This window comes from Vespa mandarinia, chromosome 12 (genome assembly GCF_050613455.1).
Source record: "Vespa mandarinia isolate Hongniang chromosome 12, ASM5061345v1, whole genome shotgun sequence".
Taxonomy (NCBI): domain Eukaryota; kingdom Metazoa; phylum Arthropoda; class Insecta; order Hymenoptera; family Vespidae; genus Vespa; species Vespa mandarinia.
The window spans coordinates 4,475,277-4,491,455 of record NC_140821.1 but is presented as its reverse complement, the minus strand read 5'-3'; the positions used below and the strand labels follow the sequence as shown (position 1 = coordinate 4,491,455).

Below are 16,179 nucleotides of genomic sequence, written 5' to 3'. Positions count from 1 at the left end.
ATAATTGGATACTGTATCCAATTATGTTTTCCCCTAGTTGTGCAATAAACAACTAATATTTACTAATAATATTCTTATTAACGATAGTAATACAATAAAAAAATAGTAATGTTTATTTAAAAAATCATGTTATAAAAATATACCTATACCTTGAGTAATAGGATACATTATCTGACCTTCGAAAAATTCTTATGCTTTAGAATTATGTCAGCAACTATAAATTTTTCAATTTCTTCACCTTTCTCCATTTGTTCATGTGTTAATGATAAGACATAATCATTTTCTTTACTGACAATAATTACTTGTTGTTTTCGAGTCTGTAACATATTAGCAACTACAAGCTGTAACAAAAAATATATATTGAGAGAAAAATATTTAGATATACAGATATAAATAAATATTATTTAGAAATTAAAAAATATGTACATTGTGTTTGTACTTATTCAAAGCAGTCCTTGCTTTTGAAACCAAAACATTTTGATCTGTTTCTAACTTAAATGAAATTACAAAGGCTTGTGGTACCCATAGATTAACTAAAGGTTCCAACATTTTTGGTACTAGTTGAAGTGATATTGTTGGTGGACCATTAGAAGATATTTTATGTACTGACTGAAATCAATTTAATGTTATAATAAATAGAAAAAATGATTATTTAATTTTATTTAAAGATAAAAGAATTAAACTATTTCATACATACCATTTTATCAAATGGTACATAAAAATCAGAAACAGCTGCAGCTAAGTATAAAAGAGCTTTATCTTTTAAACAAGATAATGCTTGACAAGCAGTTCTAAGTAGCCAAAGATACTCAGTCAAAGTATTAAAACTAATTTGTATCAATTTGTTCTGTTGTAGTGTTTCTTTATATTTTCGTAAAACCACTGCAACTTTTTCTGTATGTTCAGGTGAAACTGTAAAAATAAATAATACAAATTTTAAGATAATTATTATGACAAGAATTAATACAATTTATAACAAATTATAACAAATTTAATTTTAATATTACATTTCTATTGTATTAAAAAAATAAAAAAAAAGAATGGGAATATAATGTAAATGAATAATAAGACTTATAATAAAACGTTATACCTGTAACAATATATTTATCCGTGTCTTCTGTTATATTGAGCATATCTAAAATCTTGTGTCCTATAAAATGTCTTGTAAATGGTTCTAATGATTTGAGCCTGTAATGAAATATTAATATATCTTAATGCAACATACATTTATCAGATAAATATATATTTTTTATAATTTCTAATTTTCTGACCTGTACATAAATATTACAGCATAACCATTTTCTAAAAAATATTCAGCTGATGCTGATCCTCTGAATCCAGCACTAAAATTATCAACAAATCTAACAGTGTTATGTTCTAATGGAATCATTGTACCGCCACTCTACAATATCAATTATTGCAATTATATTAAAAACAGTTACTTTACAATATATAAATAAATTTGTTCTTTTAATGAATATTTACCGTTATTAATACTACTTTATTGTTTTCTTTTAAATGTCTGTCAATAAAGCTTTTTAAAAGACTTTCGGTTTGAGTTAGATCTTGTGGTGGTGGATGTTTAGCAAAAAACTCTTCCCATGTCGAAGTCATAGTAATTTGATAAATTTTCACTTAGAAATATCTTTATATATATATTAGGCTATAAAAATGAAGAAATGAATGGCGTGTACATTCAATCGATTGCGTAATAAAAAAACTTAACCTGTTTTCCTTAAAATATCTGAATTTTATCACTAGACATATGTATGATGTCATCACTTCATAACTTTACTATCAATAATGTGTTAGTGACGAAACTACATTGAATATGATAGATATATGCACCTTTAATTTATCTAATGTTAACTTCAGTGTTTAATCGATCATGAAGAAAGAATGTTTAAGCTTTAGAAATTTATATTGATAATTTTATCTTCGATTAAAATTTTATTTATTTATTATTATAAAAAATTTGATAATATTTATTATTCTTTTAATGAAAACATAAGATTAACTTTTATAATAAATAAAAAGACAATTTTTACGTTAAATATGTAATTATAATTATTATATTTCAAAACATTTTCACTTTATACAAATAATTATGATTTTTAAGAAAATAAATTTCTATAAGTAATTCAATATTAATTTTATATTCTAATTCGAATAAAAAGTGAAATAGCGTAAATATAATATAAAAATACACATTATTGTATTTTTTTTTTCTTTTTTTTTTTTTTTTTTTTATTTAAAAATCATTAAGCTTTTTAACTATTCATCTCTATTTGATAGATATTATTAAAAGAAAACTTAATTATAACTAAATGCTAAACTAGCCTTTTATTGGGAAAATTTTATACATTATTTTAAATAGATGTAATAATATAAACATTACCAAACTTATATATATATATATATATATATATGTATATTACAATTGAGTTTTATACATAGTTGTGATAGTACATGAAGTTATATGGAAAGTTTCTTCAGTTTCTATTGTTATATCTAAAGCAATACTACATAATAAATTATTTAGAATTTAGGTGCTTTGCTGGCATATTCGTCATAATTCACTGTAGAGTAGAACTGAAAATAAATGAACAGCAATATAAATATAATTGTTATTTATAATTCGATAGTATAATCGAAATCATATATAATCAATGAACATCGTTATTCGAATGTTCACATACTTTGTATTGTTTATCGCGATATTCTTGCCATGGCTCAGGATTTTTCTTTAAAGACCACGTAACATCAGGATTACGAAAAGCTAAACGACATGTATAAAATGTAGCTCCTGCGACACCTATTACGACAGCCACGAACAATGGTATCAGCTGTAATGAAATATTACATCATATTATTATTCATATTAAAGAATCTTTAAAAATATTAATACTTACAGGATAATTTTTTTTTAAAGAAGACAAAGTAAGACCACCGAGTATAGGGCCTTTTTTCGCATTACTATCCCCCATGATTTCAATAGAGAAATCTCCTCAACTGAAATGTCTTAGCTCTTTGAACGATTGAAGGTACCTTACATTAAGAAAATATATAATAGATGTACATGTTTGTATCTAGATTTTCATTAAAGTCTTACATCATTGAAGAATTGGTTAGGTCCTACTTTATCGACATATTAACCAATAGAATATTCGTAAGGTCGAATTAAAATTTCTATCTGTAAAAGGCACTCTTTTTTACTATAAATATATTTTTATATTAAACACATATATATTTGTGATTTGATAGTATTTACATATTAATTGAGAAAAAATAAACAATATTTATTTATTTTTTAATTACTTTACATAAATTTCGTATTTTTTTTTGTATAAATAATTAATGGCGAATTTTTATAAATATCACTAAAGATGTTTTATATTCTTTTGTTGGCTACATTGCTTTGGATTAGAAATTTTTTTGAAGAAAATCTAGACAATGCCAAATATCTATTATTGCGAATATCCCACGGCGGTATTCCGCCCGTAAAAGTTAATTTTTATAATTTCGGGTCTGTATAAATATAAATGTTGATCTCAACCATGTACGAGTATGAAAATATAATTAAATCGAGTTGAGTAATAAACGAGTAATTTGAAATGTTCTACATATTGAATTTCTTGATTAAAATTCATTCGTTTTACTTCTGTGTCGTCAATGTCAAGACAACAGATTGAAGTGGAGATGAATTATCATTAAGAATACGGTATTTTAAAAATTGCGGTCGATATATATGTATGGTTTGGTTATCGAACAAGGAAATGGGCTTTTCAACGAGCCTGCAAGGGCAGGCATCGCACGAAGCTTTACTTGGACGACAGGATGCAGAAATCAAGCTTTTGGAAACAATGCGGCGATGCTTGACAACGAAAGTTAAATCTGATCGTGAATATGCTGCAACTATTTCTTCTTTAACTCTACAAGGTAAAAAAATAGAGCGAAGCGAAGATCTTGTAGGCAGTTTGATTGCTCAGGTATGCCTTATTACATCTATCAATCATTACATTCATTAGGAAATTTATGTCAATGAATTTTTAAACTATTTTTTTTATAATTGTTATATATGTTACGTCACAGAGTTGGAAAGATATTATGGATTCAATAGATCAAACAGCTAAATTAATTAAACAGCAAGCAGATTCTATTGAAAGTATTGTTATAGAACGCATTAGCGTTTTATATTCTGAAAGAAGAAGAGCTAGAAAAGTTTACCAAGAAGAACAAGCCTGGTTGATTAATCAATTTCAACAAGTAAGTTATATATAATATTATGGATTATTATTTTATATTAAATTATATACATATATTTACTTAGTCTAAAAAAGCATGGTTTTTTTTTAGCTGACAGATGATGTAGTCAGAAAAAAGATGGAATATCAAAAAAATTTGGAGGTCTATAAATTGATGAGATCTAGATTTGAAGAACATTATATAAAATGTTAGTATTTCATATTATAATTTTTTCTATAATTTTATTTAAAATATATTCATTTTCCCTTTTTTAATTGATAAAATGATCATTGATTTTAGCTGGCCGTGGAGGTAGAAAGTTAGATGAAGTAAGAGAAAAATACCAAAAAGCTTGTAGAAAGTTACATTTAACGCACAATGAATATGTATTACTTTTGGGTGCTGTAACAGAATGTGAACACGATTTAAGAACTTGTTATTTACCTAGTTTACTTCGTCGACAACAAGCTATACACCAAGAATTTATTACATCATGGTAAGACAAGTTCTTCATATAAAATTTAGATTTTTAGATAGTAATTAGTAATATATGAAATATAGAAAAAAAATTTTATTTGCAAGCAGCTTGGATTGATCAGAGTAAAATATAATAAATACGATGGTAATTGATAAGAGTACATATTGTTCTTCAGAGTTATTTCTACTTTATATTTGCAGGAAAGGTATACTTCATGACATAGTAAAATATTCAGATTTTACTACAGATAAATTTTTAGAAATACATGCAAGAATGCAAAACGCAGTTGATACAGTAAAACCAATTGAAGAATATAGAGATTTCATAGGAAAACATAAGTAGGTTATAAATTTTTTTTTTTTTTTTTTTTTTTTAATTTATTATATACAAATTATATTGTGATAATAAATACTGTAACATCGATATAGAACTAGAGCAGTATCACCAATAAGATTCACGTTTGACGAGAACCTTGTGGATGATACTTCAGGAAAATTACTACCCAACAAATTAACTGTGGATAATTTAACCATTGATTGGTTAAGAAGTAGACTTACAGAACTGGAAACTTCTCTTAAAGCAACACAACAGAATCGCCAGAATCCACAATTTTCTCCTGAAAATAATAGTGATTCTAAGTAAGATCATAAGTTTGTTATAAACTAATTATTTAAATTAATTAATCAATGAAATTGTCATTCTTTTTATATTATTGTTATTTTAAAGAATTCTTGACTTGTTTCATTAGGATTTCTGCCTTAGACTATTCTAATGAAAGGGAAGAATTGAGACTACGTTGTCAAGAAAAGAAATTACAAAAACAGGTTGATGTTATTAGAGCTGCTCTTAATGAATTGGGATGTGAGGAATTGCCTTCAGGATGTGATCTCTCTATGGAAGGCTCATACACCGATCCTCCAACAATAAATAAGGTAGGTTTTTTATATTTCATATACATTTGTGTATAATCTCTAAAGAAAAAAGTATCATATTTCTATTTTACTTTAAACATATGTACTTAGCACTGCAATACAGAACTGGTCTATTAATTCATGATCTCGACAAATTTATTCCATAATAAAATGTTCAATGTAAAATATTTAATATCAGATATTTATAGCATACATACATGCACATATGTATAATCATGTAATCAAGTGTATATATATATGTACATATATATATTTAAAAATGAATCCAAGTGTAATAAAAAAATAAATCTTACATATACACGAATTTTAGATATATGTTCTTAGTTCCATAAAATAAGTTTAGTTAGCTCTACTACACTTGCAGAAAAGCACAGTTGCAGATAATGGTTTGTTTACACTAAGAAGAAATCAACGCTTTCTGACGATAATAAAGTCACCTTTCAAGTCTTTGCCATCAATAAGTGATTCGAAAAATGGATTAATTAGGGCCAGTAGTGAAGGTGTTACAACAAAAGCAGACAGTGTTCCCCCAGTTGTATGTGTTGTATATTTTATTTGTGTGGTGTGTGCATGCAAGCACATTCTGTACATTTATATGCTTTAATATATGTGTTAAGTTGAAGTTAATTAGTTATATGATTATCCATACAGCACATCTGTTAATACTAACTGTTTTTTAGTCCTTTTATACATTTAAACAAATTTTTATATTTTTCAAGATATAACCAAATGCTATTTTAGCACTAATAAATCTAATTAAAATATGAAAAATTAAACTTTGTTATATTAAGCATGTTGGTATTATATGTATTTATTTGAAGCATAGAATTTTTACTAATAGTCCAGAATTTGAACACACATAGAACATCTCGCAGTTATATATGAAAACAAAAAAAGAAAAAGAAAAAAAAAAAAAAGAAAAATAATTGATTAGTTAATTTTGTTTTTACTTTTTCATGTAATAAAAAATTATTGGAAACACATGTCTGATCCAGGTACCATTGCGTTATGTCTCGCATTTGACCAATAATCAGAAAGGAAACGGAAATGGAGATTTAATGGAAGAAGAATGGTTTCATGGTGTTCTACCAAGAGAAGAAGTAGTAAGATTACTTGTTAATGAAGGAGATTTTTTAGTGCGTGAAACAACAAGAAATGACGAATGTCAAATAGTTTTATCCGTTTGTTGGGATGGTCACAAACATTTCATTGTACAAACTACGCAGGAAGTTAGTATTTTAACATAAGTTTATTAATTTATATTAAATATGCAAAATATTTCATCATATTACAAATATAAAATTTATTTATTTATTTATTTATTTATTAAAAATAAATCAAATTTTAGGGACATTATAGATTTGAGGGTCCAACATTCCCATCAATACAAGAATTAATTAGGCATCAATGGAAGTCTGGTCTGCCTGTGACTAGTCGTTCTGGGGCTATTCTTAAAACACCAATATTACGTGAACGATGGGAACTCAATAATGATGATGTAATTCTTCTTGAAAAAATAGGTCGAGTAAGTAATTAAATTTTCTTGTAATTTGATACACATATCAGGTATATCTTAAAAATAATACCATAAAGAGACTACAGGATAAAAATTATTATAGGGTAATTTTGGAGATGTATACAAGGCACAGCTTAAAACATGCAAGACTGAAGTAGCTGTAAAAACTTGTAAAGTAACATTACCTGATGAACAGAAAAGAAAGTTTTTGCAGGAAGGTAGAATTTTGAAACAGTATGATCATCCAAATATAGTAAAACTTATTGGTATTTGTGTTCAAAAACAACCAATTATGATAGTAATGGAATTGGTTCCAGGTAAATATTTATTTTTAAAAACTATTCGTTTTTATATGGTAATGAAAATAAATATTAGTACTTTTTTATACCTCCATGTGTCAGGTGGTTCATTGTTAACATATTTACGAAAAAATGCTAGTTCAATTACTCAACGAGAACAATTACGAATGTGTAAGGATGCAGCTGCAGGTATGCGTTATTTAGAATCGAAGTATTGCATACATAGGGACTTAGCAGCTCGAAATTGTCTCGTAGGTAAATAAACAGATATTATAAAAAACTTCATAGCATGTTGATTTTAAAGAATAAATATTTCAATAAATAATATATTTTAATAATATAACATTTTAGGTTACGAGTCAATAGTAAAAATTTCAGATTTTGGAATGTCAAGAGAAGAAGAAGAATATATTGTATCAGATGGAATGAAACAAATTCCTATTAAATGGACTGCACCAGAGGCTCTTAATTTTGGTAAGTGTGTGCGTGCGCATGTATGTTTGTACATGTAAAATAATTTGTGGATAATTTATACATTTATTAAAATACAATTGTTCTTGAAATTATTATTATTAGGTAAATACACTTCCCTTTGTGATGTTTGGAGTTATGGTGTTCTTATGTGGGAGATATTTTCTAAAGGTGGGAATCCATATAGTGGTATGTCAAATTCTCAGGCACGTGAAAAAATAGATGCAGGTAATTAATCAAATAATTTACTAGTCTAGTAATACTTACTGAACTTAAATAAATAGTTCAAATATATATTCGTCATATAGGATATCGCATGCCAGCACCAGAAAATACTCCGGATGAAATATATCGATTAATGTTACGTTGCTGGGAATATGAACCAGAAAAACGACCACATTTTGATCAGATATATACAGTTGTTGAAACATTATCACAAGCTTATTTATAAATAATAATCAGTAGCACATATACACATATTTTTTTGATATTTACAGAAAAATAGTTAAAACAGAAAAATTCTTGTAATATCTAAAAACAATTGTAAATTTTTATCTGTCGTATTTTTTTAGTATCAACACATCAGAAGTAACCTATTTATCAGGAGTAAAATATTTGAGAAATTAATATTTAATCTATAATATTTTTTATTTGTACATTTTATAATTAAAATAAGTAAATATTTTATATTTTATTTTATGAAAGATATTACATTTTCAATCAATATTTAATTGATAATTTTGAAAAATATAGGTGCTACAGACAACTAGATATTATTTTAATTTACAATTAGTCTCTGATTTTTAAATGATTACAATCAATGATAATGATCATGTCATTAATTTTTTAGCTACGTTATCACATTTTTATTTTATTTACTCAGCATGAGATATCAGAAATTTCATTACTACATTTTATAAATTATTACAAGTCTCCGTCCATGCTACATTTTTATACAATTTGAATGTATTATCTTTTTATTAATCCATTAAGCTCAAATTTCAATCGATTTCTTCTCAGTTTACATCCATATATATAAAAATAATTTTTAAAAACAAAATGTCTTGAGAATGATCTTTATCTTTACTTATCAAATATATTCTTAGATATATATAAGATAGCAATACATATTATATAATTATATATATATACATATTTTATTAGTTATATATATATATATATATGTATATATATATATATATATATATATATATATATATATATATATATATATGTATATATATATAAACAATATTAACCAAAATTGTCCTTATAAATGTGGGATAAACTTGATTCATAATACTTGTTAAAGATTTTTTTTTATTTATATAAAATAATTAAAGAAACATATTTTGTATTTCTATTGTAAAATCACATTTAAAAAGAACTACTTGTATATATAAAAATTATTATTCTAGCTTTGTTTATAAAAAGTTAAAGTGTTAAACAATACTTGCTGGACGAAGTATTTCAATAGCAGTATTAAAATATATATATTCAATTTTAAAGAAACTTTTATTTAATTTAGACACCATTTAATATGTGCACAATTAGTTTTTACTTCCTATCAAAATTTATTGAAAAGAATTTTAAGTTGTTATAAATGAGCTTGATAATGTTTTAATTTTAAGTGTGCAATATTTATTGTATGTATGTTACAGATAGTTCTCATTTTTAAAAAAATTTCTATTTTCCATTAATAACGTCAATAATGTAAAATAACAGATAAATTTTAATTACATTATATCATTTAAAAAAATTTCTTAAAACCATGAATTATCTGTACAGATTTTATCATATGTATATAAAGTGTGCAGAAGTAAATAAGTAAAATTAATTTTCTTTTAACTTTGTATGATGTATAAGTATTTACTTTGTTGTAAAGCAAATTGTAATATTATAGTATTTTAATATGGTATACAAAAATGATACCATTTTTGAAATTGTAATATTATAACTATTACGTATGTGGGTTTATCTTTTAGTTTCTAATGAATATATAAATCGATGCAAAAATGATAATCTCAAGAAACGTTAGTGTTCACATTATGTATATATATTATTATGATAATTTTTATTTCCATTGCATATTGTTTATGCAAATAATTATATAGATTTATTAAAAAGATTTACTGTTAATCTTATATTCCAAGTATATCAAAATGTTCTATTTTCTTTTTATAAATCTCTTATAGTTAAAAATATAGATATAATTTGTATTACATCAATATGATTATCTTACATGTAGGATATTCACAGTTTTATTTTATTTTTTTTATTCTTTTTTTTTTTATTATAAAAATTATAATTATAGTAAATTAAATTAATTCATGTATGCCATGTTTTATTCAATATAAAATATATAATTGTTACAAATACAGTTTTATTAGTTCATCACTAACAGCAGAAGGAGTTAAAATTCCTAAATCGGTAAATAAAAGACTAATAAAATGAGGTGGTGTGTAGTCGACTAGTGGATGCTCTTTACGGAGATCCTTTTGTAAAGTACTTGCTGTATACTGCAACATAGAAGTACTTACATATAATTGACTATTAATATTATCAAATAGAACAAAATATATTCAAAAAATAAAAATATTAATTAGTCATATTTTAAACATTGTAAGTTAAATAATAACAAAGTCAATATATACTTTATAACATACTTTAAATTCATCGGGAAGATCTACTTGATTCAATGGATATATCCTTGAGAATTTAAAACTTTCAGTCAATACATAAAAAGGTTTTTTTACTTCTTTAGCACACATTGCCATTGTATAAGTGCCAACCTTAAATAATAACATAATAGAAAGTTCAAATTATATTTTATACAATTGATTGAGATCAAACATAAATTATGATATACTTTGTTTATAACTCCACCACTTTCAGCAACACCTTCAGCTCCAACCATTACCATGTCAACTTGTTCCATAACATATCCCATTGCAGAATCTAATATTAATGTACAAGAAACTCCCATTTGTGTTAAATTTTGACACATCTCAATTCTATAAAAAAGAAATATATTGTTATATTATAAAAATATTATAAATATATATACATCTATTTCTTTTTCTTTCTTTAGTTCTCTATTTATATATAGATTATTATATAGATTATTTAATAAAATATATCTTTTTGCATTAATTATGATACATATAAATAAAAAAACATTAATTCATTACCCACTATCATCTGGAGAAGATGTAGTTACATATACTTCAAATATTTTATTACTAGCCGCTGCTTCTTTCATTGCTTGTAATACAACTCTAGATTTAGAATGAGTGAGTATTTTCTGAAAACAAAAAACTCTTTCTAAATAACAGAAGTGTAGACAAACTCAAATAAAACTGATCAATTTTATGATATTCGTACAGAACCATCAGTGATGAAATGTGCTGCTACTTTTGCAACCTTTCCTCGAGCAGCAACTAATTTTTCATAAAATACTTTCCCTCTATGAAGCATAATTCCCTTGCATTCTGCAAATGACTATAAAAACGTTACGATTAAAATAATATTAAACAATAAAAATTAAAAAGATAACCACATATCAAAATATATCATTTTGCTTCAATTACATGTTAAAGAGTATCTTGTAGATATGATTATTATATCAATATCCTTACTGGTGTATCTAATGTTGCTAAAGTGATAAATCGAAGGAACAATTCGCTTCCAGAAGCAATAGCAGTTACAGGATTGTCTGTAGACCTCATTGCATCTACTGCATTTTGTAAACAATACCGTAGTTCTTGGACTGTCTCTGCTGTCAGAAATTTATAAATAAACTCATAGATATTATTTTATTAACTAAAATTTATAAATTAATGTATTCATTCAAAAGAAAATACTTGATGCAATTAATATACATATTGTCATCAAAAATTATAATCACATATGGAAAGCGACTTACACTTAGAATGTTCTAAGACTTTTAGCAAAGTTCGAATAGCAGCCATACCAGCTGATACATCCTTCTCATCTTTAATAATACCATTAAAATATTCACAGATTTCTGAAACAATAAGTGAATATATATTGCTTTTTATTAAACAAATTGTGAAATAACATATATACAATTTTATGCATATTGCACATTATTTTTTACATTTTTCATTATGATATCTTATAAAGTAAGTTACCCGTTTGCTCCATATTTTGTTTTATTTATAATTTATTAGAAATTGTTTAGAAATTTGGTATCGAAAATATTTAAAAATGTATTATAATTTTATTATTAATTTGTTAATAAAGACAATAGATATTGGAAAAACATCTTTCAACATTTGAGTTGATTTTAATGCTTTCTGGTGTTACTTTTAGGAAGCTTAAAAACAGTTTTTTCGATCTGCCGCTAGGCGTTACAGTGTTCATTAAAGTTCTTTGCTTATTTGCACGTGACAATAAGTTCTATCGATATATGTAATTAATATTGTGTTTTCACGTTATATATTTATTAACATATAATAACAAAAAAGTCCGAATAGCAAAATGGTTGTAATAGGAAAGAAAAAAGTAAGAATTAATTTTAAATTTATGAATATTTTAACATTATAAATATTTTAAGGTTATGTTAATATAATGTTATGTATTTTACAAAATAATGATAAGACGCAGTTTTAAATTGTTTTAATGACATATATTTTGTATATTTGTAGTACCAATCTGGAGAAGGAGCACAATTTATGACCAGGAAATCTGCGTTAAAGAAATTACAACTTTCTTTAAATGAATTTCGCAAATTATGCATATTGAAAGGAATATATCCAAGGGAGCCTCGTAATCGTAAAAGAGCACAAAAAGGACAAGTTGGAATAAAAACACTGTATCATAAAAAGGATATTCAATTTTTGATGCACGAACCAATTATATGGAAATTAAGGGATTACAAAGTAAGTTAATAATATCTATCTTTTGAAATATTATCTATATATATATGTAAAATTTCTTTTTAGATATTTAATAGAAAAGTAGGAAGGGCAAGGGCAATGAGAGATTTTGCAGAAATGAAAAGATATTTAAGTAAACATCCTACTTTGAAATTAGATCATATTGTTAAAGAACGTTACCCGACATTCATCGATGCTTTAAGAGATCTAGATGATTGTTTAACTTTATGTTTTTTGTTCAGTACATTTCCGTCCTTAGCTCACATACCACGTGATCAATCATCTTTATGCAGGAGACTAACCATTGAATTTTTACATTATGTAGTAGCAGCAAAAGCCTTAAGAAAAGTTTTTATATCCATTAAAGGTTATTATTATCAAGCTGAAATTAAAGGTCAGATGATTACCTGGATTGTACCACATCATTTTTCTTTCGAGCCACAAGAGAAAAGAGAAGTTGATTTCAAAGTTATGTCTATATTTGTGGAATTCTATATTGTGATGCTTGGCTTTGTAAATTATAGGCTTTATCATTCTCTTAATTTGTTTTATCCTCCACAATTTAATAATAGTGGTAAGATGATTTTATAAATTTGATTTTATGTTATATTATATAAAAAAGAGATAATGATATTTTTACGATTGATACATTTTTAGTACCATGTGAAAAGAATCTTGTAGACGAGGAAGCATTTGTATCAGAAAGAATAAGTGCATTGAATGTACCTCTTCTAGCATTAGATCCTACTATACAAAATGTAGATAATGAAGAAATGGAAATAGATCAATTTTCTAAGGTAAAATAATATAATGATTAAATTATAATTTATATCATCAAACAAATATATACACATTATTAATTTGTCTAGGACGCTGATGCACAACAATTGGAAACTGCAAAATTAGAGGCTGAGAAAATAAAGAAATTAAAAACATTATTTAAAGGTTTGAAGTTTTTCTTAAATAGAGAAGTTCCAAGAGAACCATTAGTTTTTGTTTTACGTTGCTTTGGAGGAGAGGTTTCTTGGGATAAATTGTTGTTCGTTGGCGCAACTTTTGATGAAAATGACGAAACAATTACACATCAGATTGTAGATAGACCTAGTATGGATAAACAATTCTTATCTAGGTTGTTATTTAATTTTTATGAATATACATATATATATTTATTTATAGTTTTTTTTCTGTTTAATTAGCAATATGAATATTTTTTTTATTTTACTTATATAATTCTTGGAATTGTAGATATTATGTGCAGCCACAATGGGTATTCGATTCAGTGAATGCAAGAGAATTGTTGCCTGTAGAAAAATATTTAATGGGTGCTATTCTTCCTCCACACTTGTCTCCATTCTCTGAGAGCCGATTAGATCAAACGTACATTCCACCGGAGGAACGTGCGTTGATTGATCCTGAATATAAGCTCAGAAATGGTATATAATATATTTTTTAATTAATGTAGTCTTATGTAATATCTTTACATCTTTAGCAATTAATAATATAATTGATATTATAATCTAATAATGTGCAGTAGAAGATGATGAATCGTCTTCTGAAGACGAAGAAGATGAAGATAAATTGGAAAATAAAACAGGAAACATGGAAGAAGATTCGAACGATAATAAAGAAGACGAAGAAGAAGATGATGATGATGATGATGATGATGATGATGATGATGATGATATTGAGATATCAGATAGAGAAAAAGAAAAGGAACGTGAACGACTGCAAAAGGTTATTAAACAATTATTTATTTTATATATTTAAATGTAAATAATTTTTATTTTATTCTTTCTTATCGTTTACAATATTTTTTTAAAATATTAGAAAAAGGCAATGAAAGTGAAGGCAGGTGAAATAACGAAGGAAGATCCTTATGAAAAGGAACGTCAAGATAAACAAGAATATCGACTGAGAGAAAAAATGATTAAGAAGAAACATCGAAATTTGTATAAGAGTATGATGCAAGGTCGTAAAGAGAGAGCAAAAGAAATCTGGTTACTGCGGAAAAAAAGGCGACTTCATGATAATGCTGAAAAAGAAAAACATAAAGAAACTCGTAAATTACGAAGAAGTAATCTTATTGAATAAAAATAAAAAAAATAAAAAAAAAAAAAAAAAAAAAAAAATAAAAAGAAAAGTTATTACGACATTAATTGATAATAAACAAAAGATAGTTTCTTCGTTTTTCCTAATTTTTATACTAACTTATTTCAATGTAAGATCATTTATACAGTCACTTTCTCGATCAGCATATATACAGTTATATATTACAGAAAAAAAGAGAAAGATGCTTTCGATCCAGTCCTCCTACTAAAAGTGCGCCCACACATTCAACAATTCTGATCTTTGCTTTTTCCATTGAAGGACTTTGAAGGCCATACTTCCTACACTCTTTAACCCACGCCTTCTCCTTACATGTATATTCATTAATACATACACATATAATATATTTGCAGTGTGTTTTATAGCGACGATGATATCATCGGACATAAAGATTTTTATCCTGGTACATTGATCTTGAAAAGTAGATATTTTTCTATTTTTTTTTAATAATTCAGTATTTTTTTAGCTTGATTTTTTTCTTCTTAAATATCGTGTATTTTACATAACATGTATTTTATATTAATTGATTTGACAATATTACAACGATCAGTTTCATTGCAATCAAACAGAAAGATGGCTGTAACGAGTATGAAGAAATTGATTGTAGAGAGTCGATTTTACGGTGCTAATTCAACTCTATAATTTGGTAGACAGATGTGTATGTTTCCATGCGAGATCCTGTGTATCCACGTATGTGTAGGACTATACATGTGGCACGATGTGTACACATTGGATGCTTACGTCATCCTTGCTATTCCTGTTCCAGCTCATCTTCTTCGAGTATCCTTAAATATCTTTGTCCCTCCGAATGCTCACAACCGGCTGGTAACACCCTAATTTTCTTGCCGAGTTCTGCTGTTGAATAGCTGACCTTGAAGATCTTATACTAATATTATATGCATCTATGTTTACTTTGACTTTACTTTTCTTTTATTTTTATTACAAGATGTACAATTGCTGTTTTATTTTCTTCAATGATTTTATTATCATTATTATACAATCTTTATATTTTATAGTTTTACGTTTTTTGAAATTTTTATTTGAAATATTTCTTTTGCAAAGAATTATCGATTTTTACTTTAAAATATAGTGACGTATGTACGTGGGCAGTATGCGGGTATTGGACTACCCACGTAGATGTTTGTTACGTATTTCAGATTGTAATATCTTCTTACTCACGAATTACAAACGAATTTCTCTTTTTCACGGATTGAATAATAGAGTATGATAG

At 25.7% G+C, this 16,179-nt stretch overlaps 5 protein-coding genes across 8 annotated transcripts; 2 read left to right on the top strand and 3 right to left on the bottom strand.

Annotated features, from left to right (window-relative positions):
- Positions 1–27: 27 nt before the first annotated feature.
- Ppcs (phosphopantothenoylcysteine synthetase) lies at positions 28–1,801 on the bottom strand. The gene is made up of 6 exons (XM_085660603.1): positions 1,486–1,801; positions 1,272–1,402; positions 1,091–1,188; positions 698–912; positions 427–609; positions 28–341 (listed from the first exon to the last, which is right to left on the bottom strand). Exons 1-6 carry the CDS (start codon positions 1,612–1,614, stop codon positions 168–170), a joined length of 930 nt encoding a protein of 309 aa, XP_085516729.1. The 5' UTR covers positions 1,615–1,801; the 3' UTR covers positions 28–167.
- A 523-nt stretch (positions 1,802–2,324) lies between these two features.
- On the bottom strand, positions 2,325–3,074 carry ND-MLRQ (NADH dehydrogenase (ubiquinone) MLRQ subunit). Its single transcript, XM_035883904.2, has 3 exons — positions 2,913–3,074; positions 2,700–2,846; positions 2,325–2,592 (listed from the first exon to the last, which is right to left on the bottom strand). The coding sequence occupies exons 1-3, from the start codon at positions 2,985–2,987 to the stop codon at positions 2,539–2,541; spliced, it is 276 nt and encodes a 91-aa protein (XP_035739797.1). The 5' UTR covers positions 2,988–3,074; the 3' UTR covers positions 2,325–2,538.
- A 366-nt stretch (positions 3,075–3,440) lies between these two features.
- FER (tyrosine-protein kinase Fer) lies at positions 3,441–8,684 on the top strand. 2 transcript variants are annotated; one of them, XM_035883910.2, is made up of 15 exons: positions 3,441–3,989; positions 4,093–4,266; positions 4,357–4,453; positions 4,546–4,741; positions 4,924–5,061; positions 5,152–5,361; positions 5,472–5,655; positions 6,020–6,190; positions 6,651–6,884; positions 7,004–7,180; positions 7,275–7,488; positions 7,573–7,725; positions 7,822–7,944; positions 8,047–8,169; positions 8,250–8,684. In XM_035883910.2, exons 1-15 carry the CDS (start codon positions 3,753–3,755, stop codon positions 8,390–8,392), a joined length of 2,574 nt encoding a protein of 857 aa, XP_035739803.1. In that variant the 5' UTR covers positions 3,441–3,752; the 3' UTR covers positions 8,393–8,684. The 2 variants fall into 2 exon arrangements, with proteins under 2 accessions (XP_035739803.1, XP_035739804.1); XM_035883911.2 differs by lacking the exon at positions 6,020–6,190 and having other exon boundaries at positions 3,442–3,989; positions 8,250–8,679.
- A 1,565-nt stretch (positions 8,685–10,249) lies between these two features.
- On the bottom strand, positions 10,250–12,244 carry eIF2Balpha (eukaryotic translation initiation factor 2B subunit alpha). Of its 2 annotated transcripts, none has more exons than XM_035883917.2 (8): positions 12,096–12,244; positions 11,867–11,968; positions 11,580–11,719; positions 11,326–11,442; positions 11,133–11,245; positions 10,811–10,955; positions 10,608–10,733; positions 10,250–10,460 (listed from the first exon to the last, which is right to left on the bottom strand). In XM_035883917.2, the coding sequence occupies exons 1-8, from the start codon at positions 12,106–12,108 to the stop codon at positions 10,311–10,313; spliced, it is 906 nt and encodes a 301-aa protein (XP_035739810.1). In that variant the 5' UTR covers positions 12,109–12,244; the 3' UTR covers positions 10,250–10,310. The 2 variants fall into 2 exon arrangements, with proteins under 2 accessions (XP_035739810.1, XP_035739811.1); XM_035883918.2 differs by having other exon boundaries at positions 10,251–10,460; positions 11,580–11,716; positions 12,096–12,135.
- A 62-nt stretch (positions 12,245–12,306) lies between these two features.
- Positions 12,307–14,989, top strand: LOC118449416 (pescadillo homolog). 2 transcript variants are annotated; one of them, XM_035883913.2, is made up of 8 exons: positions 12,307–12,468; positions 12,612–12,845; positions 12,909–13,416; positions 13,500–13,639; positions 13,712–13,971; positions 14,088–14,275; positions 14,377–14,576; positions 14,670–14,989. In XM_035883913.2, exons 1-8 carry the CDS (start codon positions 12,445–12,447, stop codon positions 14,931–14,933), a joined length of 1,818 nt encoding a protein of 605 aa, XP_035739806.2. In that variant the 5' UTR covers positions 12,307–12,444; the 3' UTR covers positions 14,934–14,989. The 2 variants fall into 2 exon arrangements, with proteins under 2 accessions (XP_035739806.2, XP_035739805.2); XM_035883912.2 differs by having other exon boundaries at positions 14,374–14,576; positions 14,670–14,985.
- Positions 14,990–16,179: the final 1,190 nt, after the last annotated feature.

Coding starts and splice junctions, on each gene's coding strand:
- Ppcs (XM_085660603.1), bottom strand. CDS start 1,614: ATGACTTCGACATGGGAAGAGTTTTTTGCTAAACATCCACCACCACAA. Junction 1,403..1,485: donor ATAAAGTAGTATTAATAACG/GTAAATATTCAT, acceptor TTGATATTGTAG/AGTGGCGGTACAATGATTCC. Junction 610..697: donor ATGTACCATTTGATAAAATG/GTATGTATGAAA, acceptor AATTGATTTCAG/TCAGTACATAAAATATCTTC.
- ND-MLRQ (XM_035883904.2), bottom strand. CDS start 2,987: ATGGGGGATAGTAATGCGAAAAAAGGCCCTATACTCGGTGGTCTTACT. Junction 2,847..2,912: donor CTTTAAAAAAAAATTATCCT/GTAAGTATTAAT, acceptor ATTTCATTACAG/CTGATACCATTGTTCGTGGC. Junction 2,593..2,699: donor ATCGCGATAAACAATACAAA/GTATGTGAACAT, acceptor ATTTATTTTCAG/TTCTACTCTACAGTGAATTA.
- FER (XM_035883910.2), top strand. CDS start 3,753: ATGGTTTGGTTATCGAACAAGGAAATGGGCTTTTCAACGAGCCTGCAA. Junction 4,267..4,356: donor TGATTAATCAATTTCAACAA/GTAAGTTATATA, acceptor GTTTTTTTTTAG/CTGACAGATGATGTAGTCAG. Junction 7,181..7,274: donor TTCTTGAAAAAATAGGTCGA/GTAAGTAATTAA, acceptor AAATTATTATAG/GGTAATTTTGGAGATGTATA.
- eIF2Balpha (XM_035883917.2), bottom strand. Junction 10,956..11,132: donor TCTTCTCCAGATGATAGTGG/GTAATGAATTAA, acceptor TCTTTTTTATAG/AATTGAGATGTGTCAAAATT. Junction 10,734..10,810: donor GTGGTGGAGTTATAAACAAA/GTATATCATAAT, acceptor TTATTATTTAAG/GTTGGCACTTATACAATGGC.
- LOC118449416 (XM_035883912.2), top strand. CDS start 12,445: ATGGTTGTAATAGGAAAGAAAAAA. Junction 12,846..12,908: donor GGAAATTAAGGGATTACAAA/GTAAGTTAATAA, acceptor ATTTCTTTTTAG/ATATTTAATAGAAAAGTAGG. Junction 13,640..13,711: donor AAATAGATCAATTTTCTAAG/GTAAAATAATAT, acceptor TAATTTGTCTAG/GACGCTGATGCACAACAATT.